The 25,619-nt window shown below is 46.5% G+C and overlaps 1 protein-coding gene across 1 annotated transcript in view; it reads right to left on the minus strand.

Annotated features, from left to right (window-relative positions):
* itsn1 (intersectin 1 (SH3 domain protein)) overlaps positions 1-25,619 on the minus strand; it is a 50,042-nt gene that overhangs the window by 7,771 nt on the left and 16,652 nt on the right. The window contains 32 exon segments of the mRNA XM_048234532.1: positions 322-489; positions 896-994; positions 1,180-1,363; positions 1,654-1,760; positions 2,306-2,427; positions 6,716-6,907; positions 7,887-8,010; positions 9,497-9,618; positions 10,003-10,048; positions 10,233-10,399; positions 10,747-10,829; positions 11,281-11,458; positions 11,461-11,485; positions 11,822-12,017; positions 12,249-12,330; positions 12,417-12,588; positions 14,051-14,065; positions 14,219-14,340; positions 14,554-14,753; positions 15,184-15,299; positions 19,928-20,063; positions 20,971-21,067; positions 21,438-21,573; positions 21,904-22,052; positions 22,585-22,599; positions 22,939-23,184; positions 23,288-23,388; positions 23,593-23,730; positions 24,073-24,136; positions 24,246-24,355; positions 24,637-24,718; positions 25,015-25,221. Of these exon segments, the coding sequence (XP_048090489.1) occupies positions 322-489; positions 896-994; positions 1,180-1,363; positions 1,654-1,760; positions 2,306-2,427; positions 6,716-6,907; positions 7,887-8,010; positions 9,497-9,618; positions 10,003-10,048; positions 10,233-10,399; positions 10,747-10,829; positions 11,281-11,458; positions 11,461-11,485; positions 11,822-12,017; positions 12,249-12,330; positions 12,417-12,588; positions 14,051-14,065; positions 14,219-14,340; positions 14,554-14,753; positions 15,184-15,299; positions 19,928-20,063; positions 20,971-21,067; positions 21,438-21,573; positions 21,904-22,052; positions 22,585-22,599; positions 22,939-23,184; positions 23,288-23,388; positions 23,593-23,730; positions 24,073-24,136; positions 24,246-24,355; positions 24,637-24,718; positions 25,015-25,221 (4,001 nt within the window).

A 25,619-nucleotide genomic window follows, 5' to 3' on the forward strand; every position in this document is an offset into this window, starting at 1 on the left:
TTTTAACTTTGCATGATTGGATAGCTGTCTTAACAAAAGGAGACGACTTATAAGCTGGTACCGATTTAAGAGGAAGGGTAAGTTGTCGCTCTTCTTCTGGCTGACGGAAGGGGGGGCTCATTGACAGCATTGAACGTGGTTGTTGGCATAGTATGTGACATGTTGGCTGAAGTGTTATAGCCGTATGAAATAAACGTTTTTATTATTCAAAGACTTATGATTAAGTGAATAATAGGAGAATGTTTCCTGGCTAGCCGGAAGAAATGTACATTTTATTTACCCGTAGTGTGTGTGTGTGTGTGTGTGTGTGTGTGTGTGTACCTCTGAGAGCCCCTCACACTGCACGTGTGCCTGGATCCACTCCAGCCGGTCGGAGTTCTCCTTCTCCCTGACACCCTCGTTGACCTGCGAGCACAGCTCCTCGGCCTTCTCCAGTGCCTGGCGCAGGTGGCTGTGGTCCGGGTGACTCTCTGGCGTGTTCTCTAAAATCTGACACACACACACAGGCACATATGAACACATGCAGCACATACAGACACTACACACTGTGTGTGGATATCAAATATATACAAAGGCACCTCTTTTGGTCATAAAATACTAACTTAATTTAATGTTGTGAACTTCTTGTCAGGCTGATGGTAATACATACAATATTGTGCAGGCATTTTTGCATTTTGTCAAAAAAGTTTGATGAGTGCGGTGCCTGATTATACATTCAGAGGAGAATTCAGCACCCAGTTCAGTTTAGATTAAGGTGTTGAGTGTGTTATTTTTTGCATTTTGTCTAACAATTTACTAACAATCTTGATAGGAGTATGAACAGAAGTCTACTTGAAATCATGTGTGTGTGTGTGTGCACAAGTGAGTGTGTGTGGTGTCTGTTGTTGATACCTACATTCTTGATGATGAGGGGGTAGCGGGTGACCCTCTGCATTGGCTTGAGCAGGAAGCTGGAGAGGGGCATCCCTTTACACCGCGGATCCATGGCCAACCTCTGCCAATCACAACACAAAACACTCATCAGACACAACACACTCACAGCTCTCCCACTCTCACAGACAATCACACACACACACATGCTTCTTTCCATTTAAAAATGCTTCTTTCCATTTAAAAAAGTTTCTATTTTTACTTAAATACATTTGGCCATTTACAGGCATCCCAGGCAAGCCACCTCACCTTGACGAAGTCCTTGAAGTCGGGCGCCTCGTCGGTCTTGTGCTGGATGAGTGTGGCGCCGTTGAGCTGGCAGCTGCAGAAGCGGATGTAGGGCTGCATGTGGGGCAGCTGCGCCGTCAGGATGTCCCCGATCATCTTCACCGGCATGCGCTCGCCCGACATCTTCTTCCGCACGCGCAGGGCCCTGGAGTCGGGGGAGAAGGGCAGAGCAGAGGTCCATTAGGCCTGCACGGGTGTTCATGTTCACACAGTGTGTGTGTGCGTGTGTCTGTGTATGTGAATGAGTGAGTGTGCAGCAACAAGAGTGAGTTTATGTATCTACCTGTGAATCTTTAAGAATGTGTTTACTGAAGGTTAAAGGTTGGGGGTGTGTGTGTGTGTGTGCAGAGCCCCGGAGTAGGGTGAAGGTGCATAAAGTAGGGAACTGTGAATATGAAAGTAAAAATGTTGTGTGTGTGTGTGTGTGTGTCATACTTGAGCAGCTTGATGTTGCACATGATCAGCTCCTTCCAGTTGACGAAGATCATGGCCACCTCCTTCTCCGTCAGCAGCTCCGACTCCAATAGAGGCTTCTGGAAGATCTGTGGGTCGGGTCGGCCACATCAGCTCATACAGGCATGTGCCTCCTCTAGTCTTCCAACACAACACTAGTCTCCTTTACAACACTCCTTAAGCTAGATCTTGGGCCTTTTTCTAGCCTTTCTTTCACAGGGCGGTGATGGGTAGATAGGAAATAAGTAGAAGAGAGATGGGGAGTGGGTTCAGGACATTACCTCAGAACTGACTTAAACCAACACACTATTAATATGCTCAATATACTCCTCCGAAAAAAAAAACATCTCAATTGACAAGGAGGATAGATCCCTACCAAAGAACATTTGAGTGAGCACTACTGCACTAATCCCTCTCCTCAACCTGTCTCCCAAAATCCTCACAGCTAATAAACGACAAGGTTAAGACATCTCTGGGCCCCCATGAACTGTTTGTATAAGGCTTGTGCCAGCTTGTGAGTGCATGTGTCTGGAGCAGTTCACAAACTGTGTATGAGCGCATTGGTTGTAGCACTCACACGAATATCCACGTATTCTCAAGAGTGTGTGTGTGCGTAGCACTTCTTGGCTATTACCTCGGTGACCAGCTGCAGGTCATTGACGTAGTTCTCCTCGGTGACGATGAGCTCGTGGATGTAGCCCTGCCGCTTGCGCTCCATGGGGGTCAGCATGTCCAGGAGGTGCAGGTCGGCGCACCCTGCAAGGACACACATGCACACAGAGCTCAGCATGGATCATTCTCATGCACACACACACACACACTTAGAGACACACAAAGATCAGCATTTTCACTTACGTTCACTTCACTGTACATACACACACACACTCATCCAGTGTAGCTCGCAGCAGGCATCTCGTACACATATTGTATGAACGCAGTCTCAAAATGTAAAGAACCGCGTAAATAATTTTAACCATACACACACCCAGAGCAAGCAACATACACAGAAGTTGATCATAATCTGTTACTCACCCAAACCCCTAAAAATGCATCCTATCTGTGATCCTTTTAAAAATATGCATGTTACAACCAATCTCCCATGAGGATGCACACAAACGCTCAGTCCTGCAGTTTTCTGCTGCCTCCCAGTGGCTCTCTGTACACTCTGCTCTGTAAACTTCAGCAGTCACTGGCGGTGTGGTTCTACCTCAGTTAACCCCAATGGGACCGTTACCTTCACACAAACCCTGTTGTGTCGTTAACTCCAAGTAGCTTTCTCTTACTCCTCTCTCCCTCTCAAACTAAACTTGCTGCAGTGTTGCTAGCTGCTCTTAATGTTGTATTTCTGCTATGAGGCATTTCAGTGCTGAGACATTGACATACTGGACATTCAATGAGATTCTGAGACAGCACACATCAGACACTGATATCACATGAAGGAAAAACACCAGTTCATTTTTGCCATGGAGCTTTTTAATTGTTATACATGTCATTTTCTATAAAGACGGCATGACACTTTTATTAAAGCTAGGAATAGTCTGTATATATTTTCATTTTTTTACATTCATTTATGATAAAATGCTTCAATAACTGAGTGCAATGGGTACGTTTTTGGATTTGTTGTGAGATTCAAACAGAAAAGCATACCAGTCTTCGGTTTTAAACACAGTATAATAGATATCCAACATGAAGCTCTTACAATGTTGTTATTTTTTGTGCTTCTCAAATATCCAAGCCATCTGTGACATTATATCCCACATCCTCAAAATGTTAAGAGAGCTGGAGGGTAGGGGTGGAATCAAAGATGTGATGAACGGTTCACCCAACCAATCAGTAAGCAGCAAATTCCAATACTGTTACGTTATGTGGAGCCAATTATGGCAAGCCACAGAGCCAGAATTAAAAACACATACACAGGCTGAGTGCAGCTACAACACAGTCAGGTTCGGAGAGAAACACGGACATAATAACGCAACATAACACTCAGATCGGTCTGATCGATTAAAAACACAGCTCAGACAGAATTAAATCAACCATACAAAATAGGGTACCAGTACATCACATGTGTGGTTTAAGTCAATCCCATGACATGCGTCTTAGTCGGCTTCCAATTGTAAGGCAAAGGCGAGTGCTCACACTTGGTTTGGTGCTCAGTTAACACTCACCACAAGAAAACACCAGTCTTTAGTTGTTCGTTTTCTATTTGTAAACATATTTTTATTCATGAGTATTCGACTTGATTAGGGTATTAAAACTGTTTGCTCGTTTTAGTACATTCCTTAACTTCCATGCTGAGTTTAACATGATGCTAGTCTTTGAAAGGAATTCTCTTTTTTTAAGGAGCGGCTACGGCTCTTGAGTTTTCAAAACAAAATCTTCGACCAAAGTAAAAGCCAAAAAAAAAAAAAAAAAAAAAAAAAAAAAAATCAAGGGAATATGACTGCACAAGCCATAAACCTCTCTTTGATTTGGTCTCTTCTATTTTCTACTTTAGGTTTGTGTGCGTGTGTGTCTGTGTGTAGGGCATGGAGATTCATCTACCTCCTTAGATATTAAAACACTATCGGTGATAAGATTGCTTTTAATTCAGTATAAAAATAGAAAAGTCACTGCTTCAAGTGACTTGGGATATATTGCTCCTTCTAACTTCCCACGCAATGCGACAATTTAATAAAACATATGACAACACAATCGGACAGAGAGGGCAACTTTTAGGAGCCGTGTAAACTAGTGGAATTTCTCACCAACTGAGAGATCAGAACCATCCCAGCTACCTCAAAAAGAAAAACAAAACAGAACAATACACACGATGACACTGTTAACATGCTAAGCCTAGTTCTGACTGACAACCTCAAGTCAAGTCATTAGAGGCAGACTCAGGTCAATCATTTGAGGCAGTTCCCCTCTTTAGGCACAAGGGGCACTGATGAGCGATAAGTGTCTGTAGTTAGGACAGCAACCAACAGTGTGCCCCCACTTTGTGAGAATACAGAGCACTACACCAGGCTTAAGGCTGGGAGAGACTACTCCCAACTATATCTCTCCAGCACAACACATCAAAAAGAAAGTGTTTGTGCGTGCATGAGTGTGTATATATGTGTGTGTGTGTATGTGTGTGTGTGTGGATATAATCTGTGTTTCCTTGTACCGTTCTCCTACATCAGTGGCCATTGTGCAGTTATTTGGTTTTTACAACACCAATCTCCATCCCAACACACAAAAAAACTCTACTGAAATAATTACAAAGGAACACCTAGCATATTATAAACATGAAACAATAAAGGAGAAAAATCACATAAAACCTATTAATTTCATGTTTGGTATGAAAATGGAAGAATCAAAATCATAAAAACCAACACAGAGGGATGTGATTGGATGAATGGAGAAGTCCTATCCTGCCTGCTGTCTTGGGCAGCACCTATGAGTTCTGTAAAACCAGTGGGGGAGGAGGGGGAGGGTGGGGTTGGGGTGGTGGATAGAAGGACTTCTACATGTCACTCAAGACAAATTTAACCAATGAGCTGCCCCAGTGCAGTAGAAAGGCCTTCGAATTGGTCAAGCGATAGGCAAGGCCTGCTATGACACTACTAGGTGTGGTCCAGGGCCCTGGGAGGTCTGGGGCAAGAATAGTGGGTCATTTTGTGGAGCTGTGGAGGGGAAGGGCCAGGTGGAGTGGGTGGAGACAAAGGTGGGGTATTAGTTAGGAGAGGGCGGGGTGAAGCGTCTAAGCATCAAATGGGAGCCGTTTGACAGGGTGCTCAGAGTCCATCAGTCACTTTGCTTTAGTGCAATTTGTTTGAGTGGCGGGAAAAAAAAAAGATTTCACAGAAAGCCACAAAAGGACCCACTATCCAAAGCCCCTGATTAGTCCCCCATGTCATTCATGTGAGTACTTCAAAATAGATGAACTCAATTATAGTCAAAGACAAGAAAAACAAACTCCTTTGAATACAAGTTGTTCAGTTTGTTTTCTTTTTTTTTCTTCTTTTTCTTTTCAACATGGAGAATGCTGCTTGGTAATTTTTGGCGTGCATCTACTAACGGTTTAAATACTGAGGTGAATAAAATAGAGAAGAAAAAAAAAATGGCTGCATTTGTTTTGTTTCATTTTTTTTTGTTTTGTCTGCAGTGCTTGTCTTCTAGCCACGAGGGCAGGTGGCAGTCTCAAGACCCTCAGGGGGGCGTCATCTCCCATCATCCCGCGGGGCAGTGACTAGGGGATAGTGGGTCTCTTTGAGGACTTTCAGGGTAGAGTGGGATATGGGCAACATATGAGTCCTAGAGAGAGGAGAACACAGCACATAAGCCAAAAAAATAACGGCGTAACAAAAGGGATTTGAAGAAGACAACACAAAAACAAAACAAAAAAAAATAAGGTCAAAAATAAGGAATTAAAAGGAAAGGAAAAAAAGGGAAATCAAAGAGAGGAGAAGGAAACACAATGTGCAACTTCACAAGCTAAGAGAAGCTACATGATCTGGCAGACATGTTCAACATGACAAACACAGCATGCAGGCAAGGAGAAGATGACACTGAACAATGACTCTGACATGCTACACATGAGGTGGAGTGGACAGGGCAGGGCAGGGCAGGGGAAGGTCAGGGGGGGATGAGGGGACAGAGTTGTTAGTGTGGTGGGGGAGAGAGGGCCAGGCTCCTGTCGTCTAAGTAACTGGAGGACTGAAGGAATGAAGGCTGTTGGTCAACTGGTAGTTTTAAGTGGTGGGTCCTAGGGTGTCCACCCTAAAATGCCGGTCTGACTGGAGATCTGGCTTACCGACCCACCTAACCTAAGCCCTAAGGCAAGTCCTGGAGCAGGGTCCTCCTACAACCCTATGCCTTAAACAGGTCTGAGCTTTCATATGCATTTCAGAATGCAGCAAGTCAAAAAAACAGAGAGAGACTGGGATTAGTGTGTGAGAGTGTGTGTGTAACAGAAGGAGAGAGAGAGAAGAGTAGAGAGAGAGAGAGAGAGAGAGAGAGAAAAGAGAGCAAGAAAAAGAAAGAGAGAGGACGAAGAGTAGAAGAAGGGTGGTGTACTCACACTGCTGGCTGGGGTCAGTGTCGGTGGTCAGCTTGACGTAGTTTGAGGGGAAGAGACCCACAGAGCCGTTCAGTTCGCCCTTCCACCAGTCAGGGTCCTCCCTGCTCAGGACGTTGATGATTTGACCTTTGCCGAAGGGCAGCTCGTCGTCATTCTGCGCCGTGTAGTCATACATGCCGATCACCTGACACACTGGTGTCAATTAAAAAGACACACACACACACACACACACACACACACACACACACACACACAAGTCAAATCTAGAACTATAGCAGCAACCTAAAACTTCACTGGTGTTAGATATGCATCTCTTGAGTCTCTCAGCACGCTTCCATGCAGCCAATAAACGGTTTTGAATCAGTTTATTGGGAATAAACTGAATATGCGTGTGTCTTGTAAACACCTTATTCTGATTGAAATAAACCGAAAAAGGCCATATTCAGTTTACTAATAAACCGTTTGCACACCCTAGCATATGCCCGTTTTAAACAGACTATTGGCTCATGAAAACGCCTTAAATGCAATCTGCTCCCAGAAGGAAGAGTGTTGTAGGCCTGCACATGCTCAGTTCACACAGAAGTAGGATCACATGAACCAACTGTCCCTCACGCACTTTCCTAATCATGGCAAAACAACATGCACACTTTTGGAAGACAAACTTATGTCTTGCAATCATGCAAATGTCATGGAGTTCATCAATGGGAGAAAATGTCGTAATAGCGACATTTTTAAAAAGATTTGTAAAAAACTTAATGAGGCTGGCTATCGACGTACACCTGAACAAGTGAAATACAGGTGGAACACTGAAGACATTGTATCATTCAGCCAAAAGAGGGAATTCCACCAGCAGAGATTTACGTCATGACGTTGGGAGCCTATTTGTAGGCTGCGTCACTGACTTATTCGGAATAATGTTGATTGCTATGTAAACAGGAATATGCTCAAAATGTGACATTCTACTTGCTTGTAAACAGCTTAAACGGAATATTGACATAAACGGAATTTGGGCAATAAACTTATTTAAAACGGTTTGTTCCCGACATGAAAACGCTGCTGTGTCTGTGCAAACATTTTTCAAGCAAAGTTGTTATCATATATAAAGGGAAAGTATATAGTCAAAACAAGCAAACAAACAATGCGTTTATGCATCAGGTCGCTGGGTTCGCACCTGCACTTGGTGTGGGTAGTTTGGGGGGCGTCGGCTCCGTGGGTGTGGTCTTACTGGTGCTTGGGCTCAATAATTTGACATAATTGGCCGGGAACCAACCAATCTGGCGCTTCTTCCCCCTCGCCTGCATGGAGCAAAACATGAATACCAATCACAGAATCAGAGATGTGCAAGACTCCCACATTAACCAGACCAAACAACCAAGAGAAAAAAAAACTCAAAACAAAATTATATGAAACAATCAATGTACTGTATACAGGAGGTAAATGAAATCACTTCGACCAAAATGATCTACCCAAGCCCTGTAAATGGTAGGCATATAAGCCTGGGATGACAACAACAGTTAGCTGTTATTAGTCATTAGTATTTGCGAAAGAAAAGAGTGCACATGCACACGCACACACACACGTAAGAACTTGATTAATAGCCAGGGCTTTTATTTGCCTCAATTGCTGAACTCGACCTGCTTGGATTTGGGCCAGGCGTCTATATGGGCCAGGCCTTTCATTTCTTTCACACAAAACCTCAGCTTAGCAAAGATGGGAAATGCTATCAAATTGATTACGGTATAAATAATTGAAGAATGGACGCATATTTGGACTTTGTGGCCACCAAAGGGAGGGAGTCACCACATTCTTTTGCCTCTTTTTACCATGCTGGTAAATCTAAGTGAATTTTCCCTTAGTCTACTTTTGTGCTCATCGTTTGTGTAAAAAAATGATTGAATTGTGGAGAATCTAACCGATCTAACAGAAAACAAAAGTTACCCCATGTATCATCACCTTAAGAGGACCCTGCGCCTAATTCAGCCTGGGCTTTTAATCAAGTGTCTACGGTATGTATAAGGGCTGAAGGCAAGGACATTTCTGCGCTTATCAGAAATATTCAATGCCATGATACGTAATTATCTATTTTGGCTGGGCCCATGAAGCACTGGAGAACCTTAAAGCAACACCAAAGCACTTTTCCTCGGTCGCACACACGCTATTTGTTTATCCTCTGGCTTTGTAAATAACAATGTCCACAGACAAGGTAGAGTATGATTTTACGAAAGTATGATGTATTACAACATCAGAAGCAAGTCATATAAAGTTCTTATGTCTCAGTCCATCGAACTACAGATCCGCTACCCGATCTGGCAAACTTACATAGTGCGGTTATAGCCGATAAACGGCCGCGATGCGAATGCAGAAGTGCCGTTCACCCTGTTACGAGTTGATGAACCACTGAACCAATTTTGGAAACATTATTTTAAGGTACAAAAAACTTTTGGTGTTGCTTTAAGCAATATATACACACCATAATACATTTGTGTACTTGCTTAACCATAGCTCCACACACGCACACATACAGGCACACACACACTATCGAATCAAATCAATCTCAAACATTTTGTACATGTGGGTCATGACTTCAAACTGTAGAAATGATTTGTAACTGTGAAAATGATTTGTACAGATCAAACAGTACCCATAGAATAGATTGTAGTGCATATCTGTAATATCGACAGTTACCTGTACAATTCATTTTCACAGTTACAAATAATTCCTAAAAGTCAAGACACACACGTAACAAAACGCTTGAGTCGGATTTGCTCCCATAACACACACCTGCAGCTCCCCCTCCCACCAGCCTCCAGGGTTCTTCTTGCGAATGAGGATGAGCTGGCCGGGGGCCAGAGTCAGCTGCTCGGCCCCTGTGGCTGTGTAGGGGGCTATGACCTGTGCAATCTCTGCAGGGGGGGATGGAGACAGGGACACGTTAATCTGAGATGGGTCAATCTGAGGTGTACACACACAAGGACATGACAGACATAATCACAATCTGGGAAGTTAGAGACACTTAGAAGTTAGGCTGAAAGACAAGACTTTGGCCCCTGTGTTTCCAATCCCGATAAAATCATTGTAGTTACTAGCCTCAGAATGACCACGCTACGGGCATGCATTCCACAGGCTTAAACTGAACTGAGGTCAGCACACAATGGCCATATACTGTATCTGTGTGAGCTGCAGTGAGGATGATGTCTGGCAGCAGTGCATGTGTGTGTGGTGTAAAGCAGTGGTGGTGTTAGTGGGTCTGAGAGTCATGAGTGGTGATGCTGCATGCTGCTGTGTACCTGGCTTCTTCCCCAGACTCCCCGTCTTCCCTGCTGCTCCCAAAGCCTGGGGGGGGGACACACATGGTTAGGCACTCGGGGGGATCAGTCTCCCTCTCTCTTCTCATATCTGTCTTTCTCATCCTCTCTTCCTCACACACACAAATGCGCTCTCTCTCTCTCTCTCTCACTCACTCAGTCTCACACTCTCTCTCTATCTCTCTCTCTCTCACACACACACACACACTCACATCAGAGTCCTTGGGCTTGACGTAGTTGGAGGGGAAAACCCCTGTCCTTCCCCCCACTACTCCTGTCCACCAATCGCCTTCCTTCTTGGTGACAGTGATGACATCCCCCTGCTGGAAGGTCAGGTCGCCTTGTTCCGTGCTCTCATACGTGTACATGGCTATATACTCTACACAAGAGACAAAAGGCATCCAAACACATTGGAACAGACAGATTAATTACTTATGTCCATGCTTGCTTTTAGGTGGAGGTCTAACCTGAAGTATATAGATGTAATGTTATTATTGTTTATGTGCTATGACTGTGTGTGTTTGTTTGTTTTTGTTTTGTATGTATGTGAGTGTGAATGTCTGTAAGTAAAACTAAGATAATCTGGTGGTATGGTGTTGTTTTGTTGTGGTGTGGTGTGGTGTGGTGTCTGTGAAAGTGTGAGTGTGATTGTGAATGTGTGTCAGTGAGTGATCTGGGTGGGTGGGTGGGTGTGTGTGTGTGTGTGTGCGTGTGTGTGATCCCCACCTTCTCCGAGTTCCAGAGGTTTGCTGGGTGAGGGGCTAGGTCTCTTCACACTTGGTGGGCTTTCTGACGAGCCTGACTCAATACTGCAACAGACACATACACACATTACACACTACACAAACCACATGCTGACGGCAAACAAACGTCATCGTCACTCCATTCAAATTCTGCACATATTCTCTGTGATGATCACTTAAGAGTTCCGAGAAAGAGGATTTAAATGTTCTATATTACTGGTATTACTTGAATATTTGACCTGCATGCACCTTTATCAATGCGTATTTGACAATCACAATGCACTATAATGTTGGAAATCAAAGCTCTTAAATAGCCACAGCAGAAGCCCCCCTCTCCTTTCTCTCTATCTTTCTCCCTTGTCTCCACCTCCAGACAGATTCTTTTTCAACTCATCTTATCCTAACCCCCTTTCCTTTCTCCCTACCTGATAATAGACCCCCGCCCTTATCCCCTGCCTACCTGCCCCCTGGCGTCTCCCTCCCCAATCTGACCAATCCCCAGCCCGGCTGACCGTACCTGACGGACTTGCGTACGGGGCCTGAGATGAGCTTCACGTAGGACTTGGGAAACCAGCCCCTCTGGCCCTGCACCTCACCGAACCACCACATATCCTGCTGCTCCAGCACCGTGATGATCTCGCTCTTGTTGAAGTTCAGGTGGTTGTCCTTCTTGGCCCGCCACGGGTACAGGGCCTTGCCTGCAGACCCTCCACCTTCTCACCCTGACAGACCACAAGAGGAACCGCAGTTAACCATACTGCACTGTACTTCAACAACAAACTATTAACAAGCCCTCGATCCAAGCCAGTGCCCTGACCTCGAACCACTGTGTGTGTGTGTATGTGTGAGAGAGAGAGAGAGAGAAAGAAAGAAAGTAGGAAAGAGAAAAACAGAGAGAGAATGTGTGTGTATGTGTGTGTGTGTGTGTGTGTGTGTGTGTGTGTGAGAGAGAAGTGAAAGAAAAATAGTGAAAAAGAGTGTGTGTTTGTGTAGTAGTTTGTAGTAGTAGTAGTAGTAGTAGTAGTAGTAGTAGTAGTAGTAAGTAGTAGTAGTAGTACCTGTCCCAGCACAGGTGAGGGTGAGGAGCCGCTGAGGGTGGCGGGGGTGAAGGCGGAGCGCTGGCGTAGGGGGCCTCCGCTGGGCACGGACAGGCTGGGCTGGGGGGCCGGGGGAGGGGCAGTGGTAGGGGCCGCCTGAGAGGGCCACGCATCCCAGCCGTCACTGTCAGGCTTGTCCACCGAGTTAGAGGGCCACCTGTGCGCACGCACACACACACACACAAAATCACACAAACAATCCTATAACAAGTCAAATACACACTAAAATCATCAATCATCAGCAAGCAATACAATATGTACACACACACACACACATATTCACACATTCACAGATTCACAATCCACAAACGCATCACTAAAAGGTGAGTCTTAGGTGAATACTAAAAGCAAAATTGAGATATTTCTTGTTCAGCTCTGGGTGACTCACGTCGTGCTGAAATCCGCCCAGTTACTGGAGGCTGAGGATGACGAGGAGGCGGCAGCGCCCGGAGGAGGAAGAGGGGCAGGGGGAGCTGCTGATTGGACAGGGCCCATCTCAGGGGGCGGGGGCTGGATGGCGGTGGGTGTGGGCGTGGGCGTGGTGTGGTGGGCGTGATCCGGGTGCTGGCCAGCTTGGGGGCGGGGCCGGAGGTGGCCGCTGCGGTGCGCAGGCTGAGTGGGACCTCGGATTCCGGAATCTTCTCAGCGTAGTTGGCGGGGAACCAGCCGGTCTTTCCCTTCAGCTCACCCCCCAGCCAACCAGGCTCTCCCGTCTGAGTCTCGTCCACCTGTGGACAGTGACTGACGATGAGGACTGCGGTCTCTACACACTATGCTGTTTAGTATACTAGACCTGGACTACTGTACCTCCAGTCATGAAATGTGAACATACAAATACATAGTGTTCTTAGTAGTCACTAAATCCAGGGTGCAACAAAGAGATGCAATGGCATGAAAAGTGCAATGTGATGGCGCATGTGAAAACTCATAACAGAGCTCTAGTGCAGTGGTTCCCAAAGTGGGGGTCTGGACTCCCTGGGGTGTCGGGAGATGATTTTGAAATAAAAAAAAAAATAATCTTAAAACTATTAGAAATAGCATATTTTAGCCATAATTGTAACGAAAGATAAAAATAGTAGTTACATTTCAAATAAAGGCCTTTCAAATTTTCTTTGGCCCTTCTGACCCCTGATGTGATTACGACAGATTAACTACATTAGCAACAGCATCAGTTTCATCATGGTTCAGAATGGTTGTTAACTTATATTATGGTTGTCAGGCTGTTATGCTCTTTTATAGTATTATGCTTGTTTCGACAGGCCTATTAGTGCATGTGCGCTGTAGCGTGCAACATTTGTATACTTCTACCACCTCCAGGGATGGTGGGGGTCGCAATTCACTAGCACTGTTATTTTGGGGGTCACAAGTTGAAAGGTTTGGGAACCGCTGCTCAGAACCACCACACCACAGTGTACTGCAGGAGACTACGATATGATATGATACGATACGACACTTGGACCAAAACACAGGCATGTGGACTAGCAAGCACAGATACATTCACAATGCAAGGGAAGCAAACACAACAGGCACACAGCAATGTTGCAGAAATCATTTGATGAAATATGAATTTGGAAAAAGACTAATCAAGATGAAAGAGCACAAAAGTCAACAAAGTTTGAAGAAAAAAAATATGAAAGGACTTTTCCCCCCCCAAATTATCTACCTAATTGCCAATCCCTAGCCCAAAAATAAGTCAAGCCACTGTGAAAATATCACCAGAAAAAAGTGAAATAAAACCTAATAAAAAAAATAAAAAAATGTATTATCAAAAAGTGACCATTGCAGCACTGAAGTCCACTAAACTAAACTAAACTAAACTAAAGCCAAGTAGGCAAAATCTACTTGTGAATCTAACATCATGAGCAAGATCCTAAGCACACACATTCATGGGTCAGCTCAATGCTCCCACACTCCAAAACGTAGCTTTAGTTCATGCACAGAACACTTAACCCATTATTCATTACTACAGTAAATAAGGGCTCTACTTGTTCTTCAGTATAGCAGTAAACATCCTCAGTTCTTCAGACTATCAGTTCCTCAGGCCTATAAGGGACCCATAATGGACCCTTATGCAGCAGCCTAACTCAGTGCTCTTGGAAGGTGGGATTCTAACAATACAGACCAATTGGAGCAAGCGGAATGCGGGCAAGGTGAGGATGATTGGATGAGGGAGCGCACGCCTGGACTTACCCACTCTCCCTTCACCTTCAGAGCGAGCGCAGGAGAGAGCCAAGGGGGCAGAAGTTAGTTGAAGGCAGCGTCTATCATTATCATGAGTGCATGCGCACACACACACACACACACACACACACACACACACACACACACACACACAGAAAGAGAGTGTGGGATCCTCACCATGACGATGTCTCCAGGCTGGATGGTGATTTCATCGTGGCTACGGGCATCAAAAGGGTACAGCGCTCGATAGTAGACCATTTTCATCTTCTCCTGAATGGAACTCATTGCAGGGGGCTTATCTAAGGTTGCGCGCACGCACACATACACACACACAGATTAGAAATCAAAAAAAAAACTCTCTCTCAAATACACACACACCCATTTTATAACACAAAATTGGACACAAACGTATACCGCTAAATTGCAAGTATTGTACCATCAACCATCATCACCGGTCTCATATTACCCATTCTAACACATATAGACACACACACACACACACACACACACACCTCCCGTGGGCCACGGTGCCTGACCCAGCAGTTTTGGCTGTGGCTGTGGTGGAGGCAGGAAGAGCTGGCTGAGTTTATCCGGCGTGTCCTTCCGCACGGTCATCTCCTCTTCGTTTACACTCACGCTGCTCAGCCACGCCTGTGCCGGAGGTGGCGTGGGAGTGGGGGCCGGAGAGACCACCTCATCTGTACCCGACAACCTGGAACGGTCAACGGTCAAATCAGTGCAATGTTGACTTAAGTGCTCCAGGCAAGAACCTGCTAGCCCCAGGTTTCCACAGAGTCCATCTCTTTTGCATTCCGAGACACTAGTTTCAGAAGCAGTATCTTTCCAGAATAGACCGGGCATGTATTAAAAGGAAAACTAGTGGCAAGTGGAAAACCGCCTTTGTCAGGTGTCCTTGAATGTGTGGCTGAGTTAAGAGACTAATTGATGTAAACATGGCCACACAACCCCTCCTCTATCCACACAGTATATCTCCATACCATCAACCCAACCCAAACACATCCAAAACTATGCTTAACACAGGACTTCACAGAACTCCTGAACAAACACACACACACACACACACACACACACTCACCTGGCCTCCGGCAGCTCTACACACACACACACACACACACACTCACCTGGCCTCCGGCAGCTCTACGGACTTCCTGTCATCGATGGTGGGCTGGGCGTCGCCCTCCAGCGTCTCCATCTGCTTGTGCCGTTGCTGTTGCTTGGCGTGGATCTCCCTGAGCTCCTGCAAAGCATGGTGGGATAGAGGAGGACAGGTGAGGGGAGGAGGCACGGGGGGGAGAGGGGGGCGCAAGGAGGGCTGCTTCTGCTCACAGTGATGCCAAACACACTTTCGCTCTCACACACACACACACATAGACGCACACCACACACAGACGCACGCGCTCGCGCTGTCTGCCGCTGTTACCCTGCAAGCGCCACTCAAGACTCAGGTGCCACTCTCCTCTGTTCTTTCCCTCCAAGTCCCCAACAGGAACTAGTCTACTCTCTGCCCTGCCATTTACACCTGCAGACAGGTGTGTGAGAGAATGTGAGCGTGTGTATGTGTGCGTAACACTGTAACATCATGTACCTCCTTGTGACTAACTGTGTGTGTTTGTGTGTGTGTGTGTGTGTGTGTGACTTCACATGTCTATGTACATGTCACTGGTATGGCTTCTAGGATGCTGCTGAGCGCTCTGAGACACACTTGCATGGAACGCGGTGTGACAGACAGGTGAGCTCACATGGCGACCCGCAGCAGGGGCTGCTGGGAGGCTCCTGCGAGCCACCGTTGTCACGGAAACAGAACTCAAGGTTACAGTTACCAGAGATGACTCCAGGGGGTCAGCAGGGGTGGTCCAGTGTGTCAGCAACCAGGGCACAACACAACACTGCTTATGTTCATGTGGGGTCCCGCACTTCTGAACTACAGCTCACCTAAATCCTACTTCTGAGTCTCACACTTCTAAACTACAGCTCACCTAAATCCTACTTCTGAGTCTCACACTTCTAAACTACAGCTCACCTAAATCCTACTTCTGAGTCTCACACTCCTAAACTACAGCTCACCTAAATCCTACTTCTGAGTCTCACACTCCTAAACTACAGCTCACCTAAATCCTACTAAATTCCCATACTCTAAGCTACATTCAAAAGTTTTGCATCAATGTGTAAAATATGCACATGTGAGTGACTTTGTGAGGATCTGAGAGAAGACTGAAAACGTCCTCTATGTAGTAAAGTATGGATTCTTTAGCCTGCTATTGCATGAGCACTATACTGTATGCTAACATAAAAAGAATCTACCAGTGTATTTTAACATCTAATGCTTTGACCAAAATAAAAAAAAATCCTAAATGGGTTCTGGAGGCCTGATTCATGGGAACACTCTTAGGTATGTTTGAACAGGCCGAGACAGGACAGCTATTGTACTTCTGTGAACACAGAACTGCTGCTGCTGCTGCATAGACTCTGATCACCATCTCTCCTCCTCCACACCCTCCCACACAAAACCACTAAAGCCCCAATCCAACATAAGCAAAGACAGGCGCTAAAACACATCACAAGATCTTCAAGCCACTTCAACCCACACAAAGAGCAAGTACCAACCAATTAGCATTAGAGCACACACACACACACACACACACAATTACAAACACACACACACACACACACACACACACACACAGAGCTGACAAACCAAAGCTGGGTCATAGTTGGAGGAGCACACACAGTTAGAACTCATGAACTGGACTGGTTATCATAATGAGAATCATCATCATCATCATCATCATCACCATGCTGTACACATGAGTGAGTGTGTGAGTGAGTAGGGGCCAAAATCAAGCAATAGGGATTGATCTCTGTACGGAGAGAAGATACTGAACTAGACATTTTTAACGCTAAGGTTACACAGTTACACTAATGACGTACACACTGCAGCACACTACACTCTTGAGAACAACGCAAACCTCACTGTGAGACAACTATGCGTATTTAACAACTACGCAAGGCAAAAAACAGTTATCATAAAAATAACCATAGCAAATCACTTTTAAATCTACTACTGAAAAAAATGGCCAAATTAAATTACAGTCTAATTGAATCCAGTGACATTTAGTCATAAACTAAATGACCAAAAATCGAATTGAAAAGGCCCTTAAAAAAAAAAGAAAAAAAAGGAATAATTGACCACATCCAGATTCATGGAGAGATGAGAAAGCCAGCAATGACACACACACAGTCCAGGGGGCATCTAACTACTACTGCACTCCCTTCAGACTGGGGAGAGGGGCTGACCTGGAGCAGGCTTTCCCCACCGTCTCAGTGGGGGGACAGGGGGGCTTGGGTGCAGCAGCATGGGGGCATGTGTGGGGGTGGGAAGGGTGGGGTATTGGGTTGAAGTAGCGTAGCGTATTTGTGGGAGTTGTATGGGCGGTGTAAGGGGTCAGGAAAGCATGTGTGGCAGAGTGTGTGCCAGGGAGTGAGTGAGTGTGTGTGTGTGTGTGGGGGGGCAGAGGGGAGACCTGGAGGTAGCGCCCTATGCGCCTGAGACAGGCGGACAGGGAGGAGAGGCAGTCCTGCAGCGCCTCGTTCGCCAGCGAGCCCTCCCACTGCAAGAGATACACACACGCACCCAAAAGGGCACCGATCAGACCTGCTGCTGCCACAAGGCTGGACAGGGGTGTGTGTGTGTGCAATTGTGATGGATGGATAATTGTGTGACAGTAAGTATAGGATGGAAAATGGGTCTGACTGTATGCAAGTTTGTATGTGTGAGTGTGTGTCTGTGTGTCACCAAAGTTCACAAAAACAAATCAGATACGTACATAAATCAATCAGATCATTTTAGTCACAAATTTAATCAGCATTGTGGATTTAACGCTTAAAGCCAAGAAGCCAAACGGCTGGGCCTTTCTGTGTCTCTTCTGTGTCCAGGGTTCCAACACATCTTCCATTTCAAAATGACACACACTGAGGTAAGAAAATGATATTAACTATTTAAATGTAGAAACAAAGTGAACATGATGGGGGAGTAGTACCAGAAAGGATGTGCAATTCCCCAGGGTATTACAAGAGAACAACACTAACAAATAATTGTAAATAAAATCTACAAGAATTTTAAAAACTGGCTCTTGGGGAGTGTTGACCTCCACCAAGGTTAAGTGCCCAACATCACAACAAAAGAAAAAGTGAAACTAGACCCCGTAAATATTGTTTTGTTTTTTTACATACAGGTAAATATTTTGGCTGCAATGACTGCCTACACCATGAAAAACACTCTGCACACTTTTATTTATTTCAAATTTTATATTTTAGAAATCAGAATTGGGACAAAACCATAGTCTGGAAACACAAATCCTTTCCCCATACCTATCCTGACTTAAGGTGACTAATAACAGATTCCATATTTTTCCATACTGTGTAGGAACCCTAGATTCCATACCTTCCCATACTACTTATGAACCATGTCTGTCTGTCTGTCTCTCTGTCTCCCTACCAGTCTGTCTCTGTCAGTGTTAGATGGACAGAGTCCCTGTGGGGTGAGTAGTGTTACTACCAACTTAGCAAGAGGCACAGACCAGACCAGACCAGACCACAATTCAGGCTTGACAGTTGTTTTGGTTTTTTTGTTTTTGCCAAGGGATGCAGTGCTCTAAATAACCAGCGAGGGGCAGCAGAGAGCAAGTGCAGTGCTGATGCAGAGATGCAGAGGTTTGAGTCAGGGGAAAAGGGGGGGTAATTGTTGGGGGGCAGTTATTCGGGCAGGCGAGCTGGCGGCTGGGCATCTACCTGTCTGCCCATCTGTTCTTCCAGGGTGAGCTCCAAGTGTAGGCTCTCTAGCCGGGAGGTGCGTGTCTGGTAGAAGCGCCCCAAAGACTGTGACGGGGGCCCAGGGTGGAGCGTAGGTTGGGGTGTGGGGGGGGTGCAGGTGGAGGGGTGTGCCGGAGGAGAGAGGGTCGAGTGCGATCACACGTTGCGCAGGTACGGGTGCAGAGTGTACGAATGTAGGTGATGAAGGAGGCACAACCAAGCCACGCAGACAGTGCCAGGTGCGAGCGAGGTGGGCATAGACACGGCTAGGTGGGTGGGTGGACGGATTGGTGGTGACACAGGTGGGCATTGGACAGGACGGTGAGGGGGGTTGACAGAGCAGAGTGAGCGACAGTCAGAGACAATGAGAGAAGGAGAGAGGGCCCTCCAGCGCTCAGACACTCACTGCCTCTTCTCACTGACACAACACCGCCCACCCCACACAGGGAACAGGACAGAGGACACACACACACACACACACACACACACACACACACACACACACACTCACACTCACTCAAACATGTCTCAGACAAAGGGGTATACATACATGCAGACACACACACATACACACACTTAGCTAGTCTGTCTCCGTCACTCACACTACAACATACACAGTGTTCCAGCTACAGGACAGATCAATTCGGTCCAAACCCCAGTCCCCTGTCCACATTGCCACACACACACACACCAATAACACAAAGAAACACAAGGGAAAAAGCAAACTACAGAAGTTGGTTAGAGACAGCAGTGCTGTTATGGGATAAGTCTAAGCACAGTGATCTGATCCCTCAAGTGTCCAACCTAGTAGAGGTGTGTGTGTGTGTGTGTGTGTGTGTGTGTGTGTGTGTGTGTGTGTCACAGCTGTAAACTAGGGGAAGTAAACAAGCTGAGTCATATATTAAATGTGTTGCGATGCGTGTACATTTCCTATCACTTAACTATAAGACATGACCATGCACCTACTATATCTACTTCTCAGATGTAACAGTGAAAAGTGTATACAGTATGTGTTCCAATACCTTGCAGTCTGTGTGTGTGTGTGTGTGCCCCTACCTTGAGCTGTGTGTTGAAGGCGTCTATCTCCAGCAGTTTGGCGCGCGTCTCCTGCTCCACCTCATCCAGCTGATCCTTCAGCTGCTGCCGTGCTGTCTCCTTCACCTGCAGCGCCCTCTGCAGGTTCGTCAGGAGTCTCCTGACACACAAAACGGGGCAAAGGTCAGAGGTCAGCGAGGATGCACCAACATGGAAGCACAGAAAATATCTTTCCTGACCAGAAGGTGAATATATATATATTTTTTTTGTTGTCTAAATGCAAAATGCTGCTCACTCTAATCTATCTCACAATAATGCATTCCTGAAGGGATAGTGTGAGTTTTTCTTTAGGTCTTCTTTGGTTGTTGGTTAGGTTGTCAGAGACACGCATGCTTCCCTTCACTTCCCTCTTCCTGCCTGTTTGAGTCGAGACTTCTCCCTTCCAGTCTCAGAAAACAAGATGTCCTTGAGCAACTCTGCAACCCAGCTGCTGTCTTGTACCAACAGGCCTCACCACTGCCCAACAATAACTTGTATACAACTAGAATGGAATAAAAGCTGTTTTTATTAGCTGGATGTTTGTTTGTTTGTTTGTTTGTTTAATTTAAGGCCATTTCCGCAACTAAGGCTATTTAATGGCCAGAGCACTGTGTGTTACAGAAACTTAAATATATTTCTTAAAATCTATGCTAATAAGATATTCTAAAACCTTCAAAAGGTGGGACCTTACTAAAAACATCAGCTATATAATTTTGATGATAAAATTGTTGTCTTTTGGTTTTCAAGGCAGGGCTTATTAGCTGGATCCCCAACTTCGTGTCGAGGTTATAAATGATGTCCTGGGTCTGAACATGCACACTTGCAAAGGCACATGTGTCAAAGCACCAACATTCACACAGTTCACACTCACACAAAGTGTAGGCTGTTCACACACAGACACACACACACAGAGACTCACAAACACACACACACAAAGTGTAGGCTGTTCACACACACACACAGACAGACACACACACACACACACACACACACACATAATGTAGGCTGTTCACATACACACACACTTACTGTGTAGGCTGTTCTGCTGGACCTGTTTGAGCTGGTCATTCAGACACTGCTTATCCGGGATCAGACGAGCCAGCCACTGCTGAGACTCCTGAGAGACGGAAACACACACACACACACACACACACACACACACACACACACACCAACAAAGGACCGTTAGGCAGGTCAGATAAAGAACATGGGGGTGGAGAGAGCGATAGATCCAGAGAGATAAATCGGACGATAGGGAGGCTATAGAGAGTGAAGGAGATAAGACAGGAAAAAGAATTGGAGAGAAGAGGAAGGAGATATCAATCCATTTAGTGTGTGTGTGTGTGTGTGTGTGTGTGTGTGTTGTGTGTGTGTGTGTGTGTGTGTGTGTGTGTGAGCATATACTGTATTATGTGTGTTAGAGAGAGAGAACGTATGAGTGAGTATGTGCATCAGCATGTGGGACAGACTGGTTGTGTGTATTTGTGGATAGTGTGCTGCTGTAGTGTGGTGATCTCGGCGATGCGGAGCTCGCGGGTCTTGTTAGTGTTCTCGATCTCCTGCCGCTGACCCGAGAGACGCGAGCGCAGGTCCAGCAGCTTTCCCTCCAGCTGTGTTTTCTTATCGCTCTGAACACACACACACACACACACACACACACACACACACACACACACACACACACACACACACACACACACACACACACACACACACACACACAAAAACAAAGATACAAAATGTTTCTCCTTTGTGGAATCTCAAATCTTATCTGAAATTATAAGGTTTAGTGTGTGTGTCAGAGTTGCAAAGTGTTTATGCACATGCATGACTGACTGTGTGTATGTATGTGTATGTTTTGAACTGAAGTGTATGTGTAGTCTGTGTTAGAATGGCATTGAATTGAGTGTGTGTGTGTGTGTGTGTGTGTGTGTTGTGTGCTTATTTGTGCTCCGCACCAGGGCCTCCAGCTCAAACTCCAGGGTCTTCTTGCGGGCCTTGAGTAGAACGATGTTCTCCTGTTCTCGGTTCCTCTGGTTCAGGAGTTCCTGCCGGCGGTTCCGCTCCCACTCCAGCTGCCGCTGGCGCTCCAGCTCACGCTTGGCAGCCTGGCAGAAAGAGACCAGAACAGTCACACACACACACACCACACCACACAAACACACATACCACACCACAACCACACACACACACACACACCACCAACCACACACACACCACACCAACCACACACACACAAACGTGTCTTCTCAACATCTTACCCCTTCCTCCCTAGATGGGTGCCTCTCCTCACTACCGGTGTTCATAGTCTTTAACACTGTGCACATCACTGTGCAGGGCTATGGCACGAGGGGGTTGGGTGGGAATTTTTTTGTTTTTGTGTAGAGCGATTCTGTCTGTGCCTGTTGCCAAGCAACAACATCATCAAAACAGTCAGCTATCTTTTCTGTACCAAACTGCTTTTACTCAAAGTTTCTGCACAGTGACTGGTTTCAGTCGGCACCTTGCCTATCTGTTCCAAACTCCTCTGTCTTCTGACTCTTAGATTTCCCATCACATCTTTCTCAACGAGAGTGCACTGAATGCAGAACTTGTCTCCCTCGTCAGCCACCTCTTTGATCTCCCAACTCTTCATCCTCCCTCTCTCCTCTCCATCTCTACGTGTCCCTCCTCCTCCTCCTCCTCCTCCTCTTGCTGTCTCTCTGATTCTCCAGCTACTACTCCTGTCACTTCACCTCTTCCTCATCATTGTCCATCTCCTTCCTTCCTCCTCACCTCCTCCTCTCAATCTCCTTTGCTCTCTCCTCCTCCCTCTGTCTCTTGAGCTCCTACAGTATGATCACTCCTTTCTCTCTCTCTCTCTCTCTCTCTCTCTCTCTCTCTCTCTCTCTCTCTCTCTCCTCCTCCTCACCTCTCTCCTCCTCCTCCTCCTTCTCACCTCTCTCTCTCTCTCGACCTCTCGACCTCTCTCTCCTCCTTCTCCCCTCTCCAGCTCCCTCCTCTTCCTCCCTCCAGCTGCCTCTCCAGCTCCCTCTGCTTCTCCAGCTGTCTCTCCAGCTGGTGCAGCCTGCGGCGCTCCTGCTCCTGCCGCTCGCGCTCCTTGCGCTCCTGCTCGTGGCGCTCCAGCGTGGCCACGCGCTCCGCCTCCTGACGCTGCTGCTCCAGCAGGGCCTGCCGACGCTTCTCCAGCTCCAGGTTGCCCCGCTCAAAGTTCTCACGCTTCTTGTCCTCGAACGTCACTGGAAGAAGGGGAGAGGGGGTATGTGTGAGGTTAGAGTGTGGGAGTTGCTGAGAGAGATATTAGTGAGAGAGTGTGTGTGTGTGTGTGTGTGGTGTACTCACCTGGCAATATCTTCGGGTCCTCCTCTTCGGGCTCTTCTGGTACGCGCAGGTCAACGGAATGCACACTTGTCACCGAGACCCCACTGCCTGAACGCACCCTCCTACATCCACAATGACACACGGACAAAACACACACACACACACACACAGAAAACAGATTCATGTGTCTGCAAAAAAACCTCGGCCATTTTATTGAATGTCTGTGAGGAAGACAGTGCATCCTTGTGTGTGTATGTGAGAGCTGCAGTCCTGTGTGTGCAGGTATGCGCGTATGCAAAATGCGTGTGTGTGTGTGTGTGTCTTACCTGAATGTGGGAGGAATAAAGTCGGGTGGGAGTAGTGGAGGAAGGGGCAAGCCTGACATCGCCATGTCAATCAGGTGCATCGCCAGGATGAACTCCTCGGCCGTCAACTTCCCGTCCTGGTCTATGTCCGAGAGGTTCCTGTGACACAGGCAAAGAGCAGAGGGTCAGACTCTCACTGGGTTACCTATAGGCACAAACTGGTACAGGGCACGGATGGGGCAACTATGTTCAAATGGGTGAAATGGATCAATTCTAACATGCAATTTAATAAACAATCAAATTAAATCAAATGATGGTTTTAGCAAACTATGAGCATTGTTTATAACTCTTCAAACATACCAATGACTGAACACTAAAGTAAACGTGAGGTGAATCAAACAGTGAATTAAAAAGAGTTCAGAACGAGTGAAAAGAATTTGTCTGAGAACCCCAATCCTGGTCAGTTCCTGGTGTAAACAGGTAGTAAATCCCAGTGCTCACCATATGGTGGCCAGTTGAGCCTGTGGTAGACTGGACTGCATAAGGATGGTGCGCGCCTGGGGACCTGCACACAGACAAGACACACAAGAGACACGAGCAGGAAGTGAGACGGGAGCAGTGATGTCGACAGAGAGGAGGGGACGTGAGGGGGAGAGGGACAGGTGAGAGGTTACCTGTGAGGTGGCCGCTCATCATCTTGTCGTGGCTGTTGAAGAGCTGGCGGTACTTTAGCCGGGACGACTGAGGCACGGCCCAGTCTGGGGGAGGGGGCGCCGCGGGGGCACTGGGGGTGGGAGAGAGAGAGAGAGAGAGAGGAGAGAGAGAGAGAGTGAGAGAGAAAGGGAGAGAGAGAGTGAGAGAGAGAGGGAGAGAGCAAAAGAGAGAGGGAGAGAGGAAGAGAGAATAAGGGGTGGTAAGATAGATGTTAGTGAGGACTTAGCGCCAGTGAGATGTAGGCGTAAGTGAAAGATAAGAGAATTAATTCACACTGATGTTTCTGACGTGACGTAAAAACCTGTTTAACAATTTGGAAAGTGTGCAAGAGAGAGAGAATCTAAGGCTCACCTGGGCGTCTCAAAGGACTGGCCCTTCTGGAGCTTGGCACTGGAGCGGTTAAAAGAAGAGCTTTTGTTGAGTGCTGCTGAGGCTGAGAAAAGAGGAGAGATGGAGAACGCACCCATCACCACACTTTCATTATCAGCTTGTGGAAACTTTACAGTCATCTCGGCGAAATACAGACACCATACGGTCAAGACCAAGCGGCGCACAGCACACAGGATACAGATTACACACACTAACAGCACATAAGAACAAGATGACACATTAACTGATATATAAATATTTAAAACAGCAGTCTGTCCAACACCAGAGTCTGAGTATGCATGAGGCACACAGCGTCTTATTGGCTAAGCCTGATTGTGAGGTCATGTGTGTAGCGCATACCTGGGTTGGTGAAGCCGGTAATAGGCGGGATCATGGCGGGCGCTCCGTTGGGCATCGGTGGCACGGGAGGGGGCACGGAGGAGACCAGCGGGGGGGACATACCCATGCCTGGGATAGGGGGGATGGGCATGGGGGACACACCAGGTGGCACTGCTAAGGGCATGCCGGGAGGCAGGGTGGGCATCGGGGGGACTGGTGGCATGGCCGCTACACAGAAACACATAGAGACATTCATGCAAGAGGAGGGAGAGAGAGAAAGAAATGTAAGACACACAGACACATACACCCCTTAATGTGCACACACTTGCACAAACACACACACACACACACACACACACACACACACACACACACACACAAACTGAGTGAGTGTGCTTAGCCTGGAAGAAAACAGTCTCTCATTCTTTCTATACAGACACCATGCAATTTCAATTAGTCTGTTTAAAAACAGGAGCAGCTACATTTGCACTGAAACACTACACACACACACCAATTGTTTTTCAACCAAATCTTAAAAATGAACAATAAACAAACAAAACTCATACAAATAAATTTAATAGAACTAATACAGAAAACATTGCTTATAGCACCCCTATATCATCACC

Source organism: Alosa alosa, chromosome 23 (genome assembly GCF_017589495.1).
Source record: "Alosa alosa isolate M-15738 ecotype Scorff River chromosome 23, AALO_Geno_1.1, whole genome shotgun sequence".
Classification (NCBI taxonomy): domain Eukaryota; kingdom Metazoa; phylum Chordata; class Actinopteri; order Clupeiformes; family Clupeidae; genus Alosa; species Alosa alosa.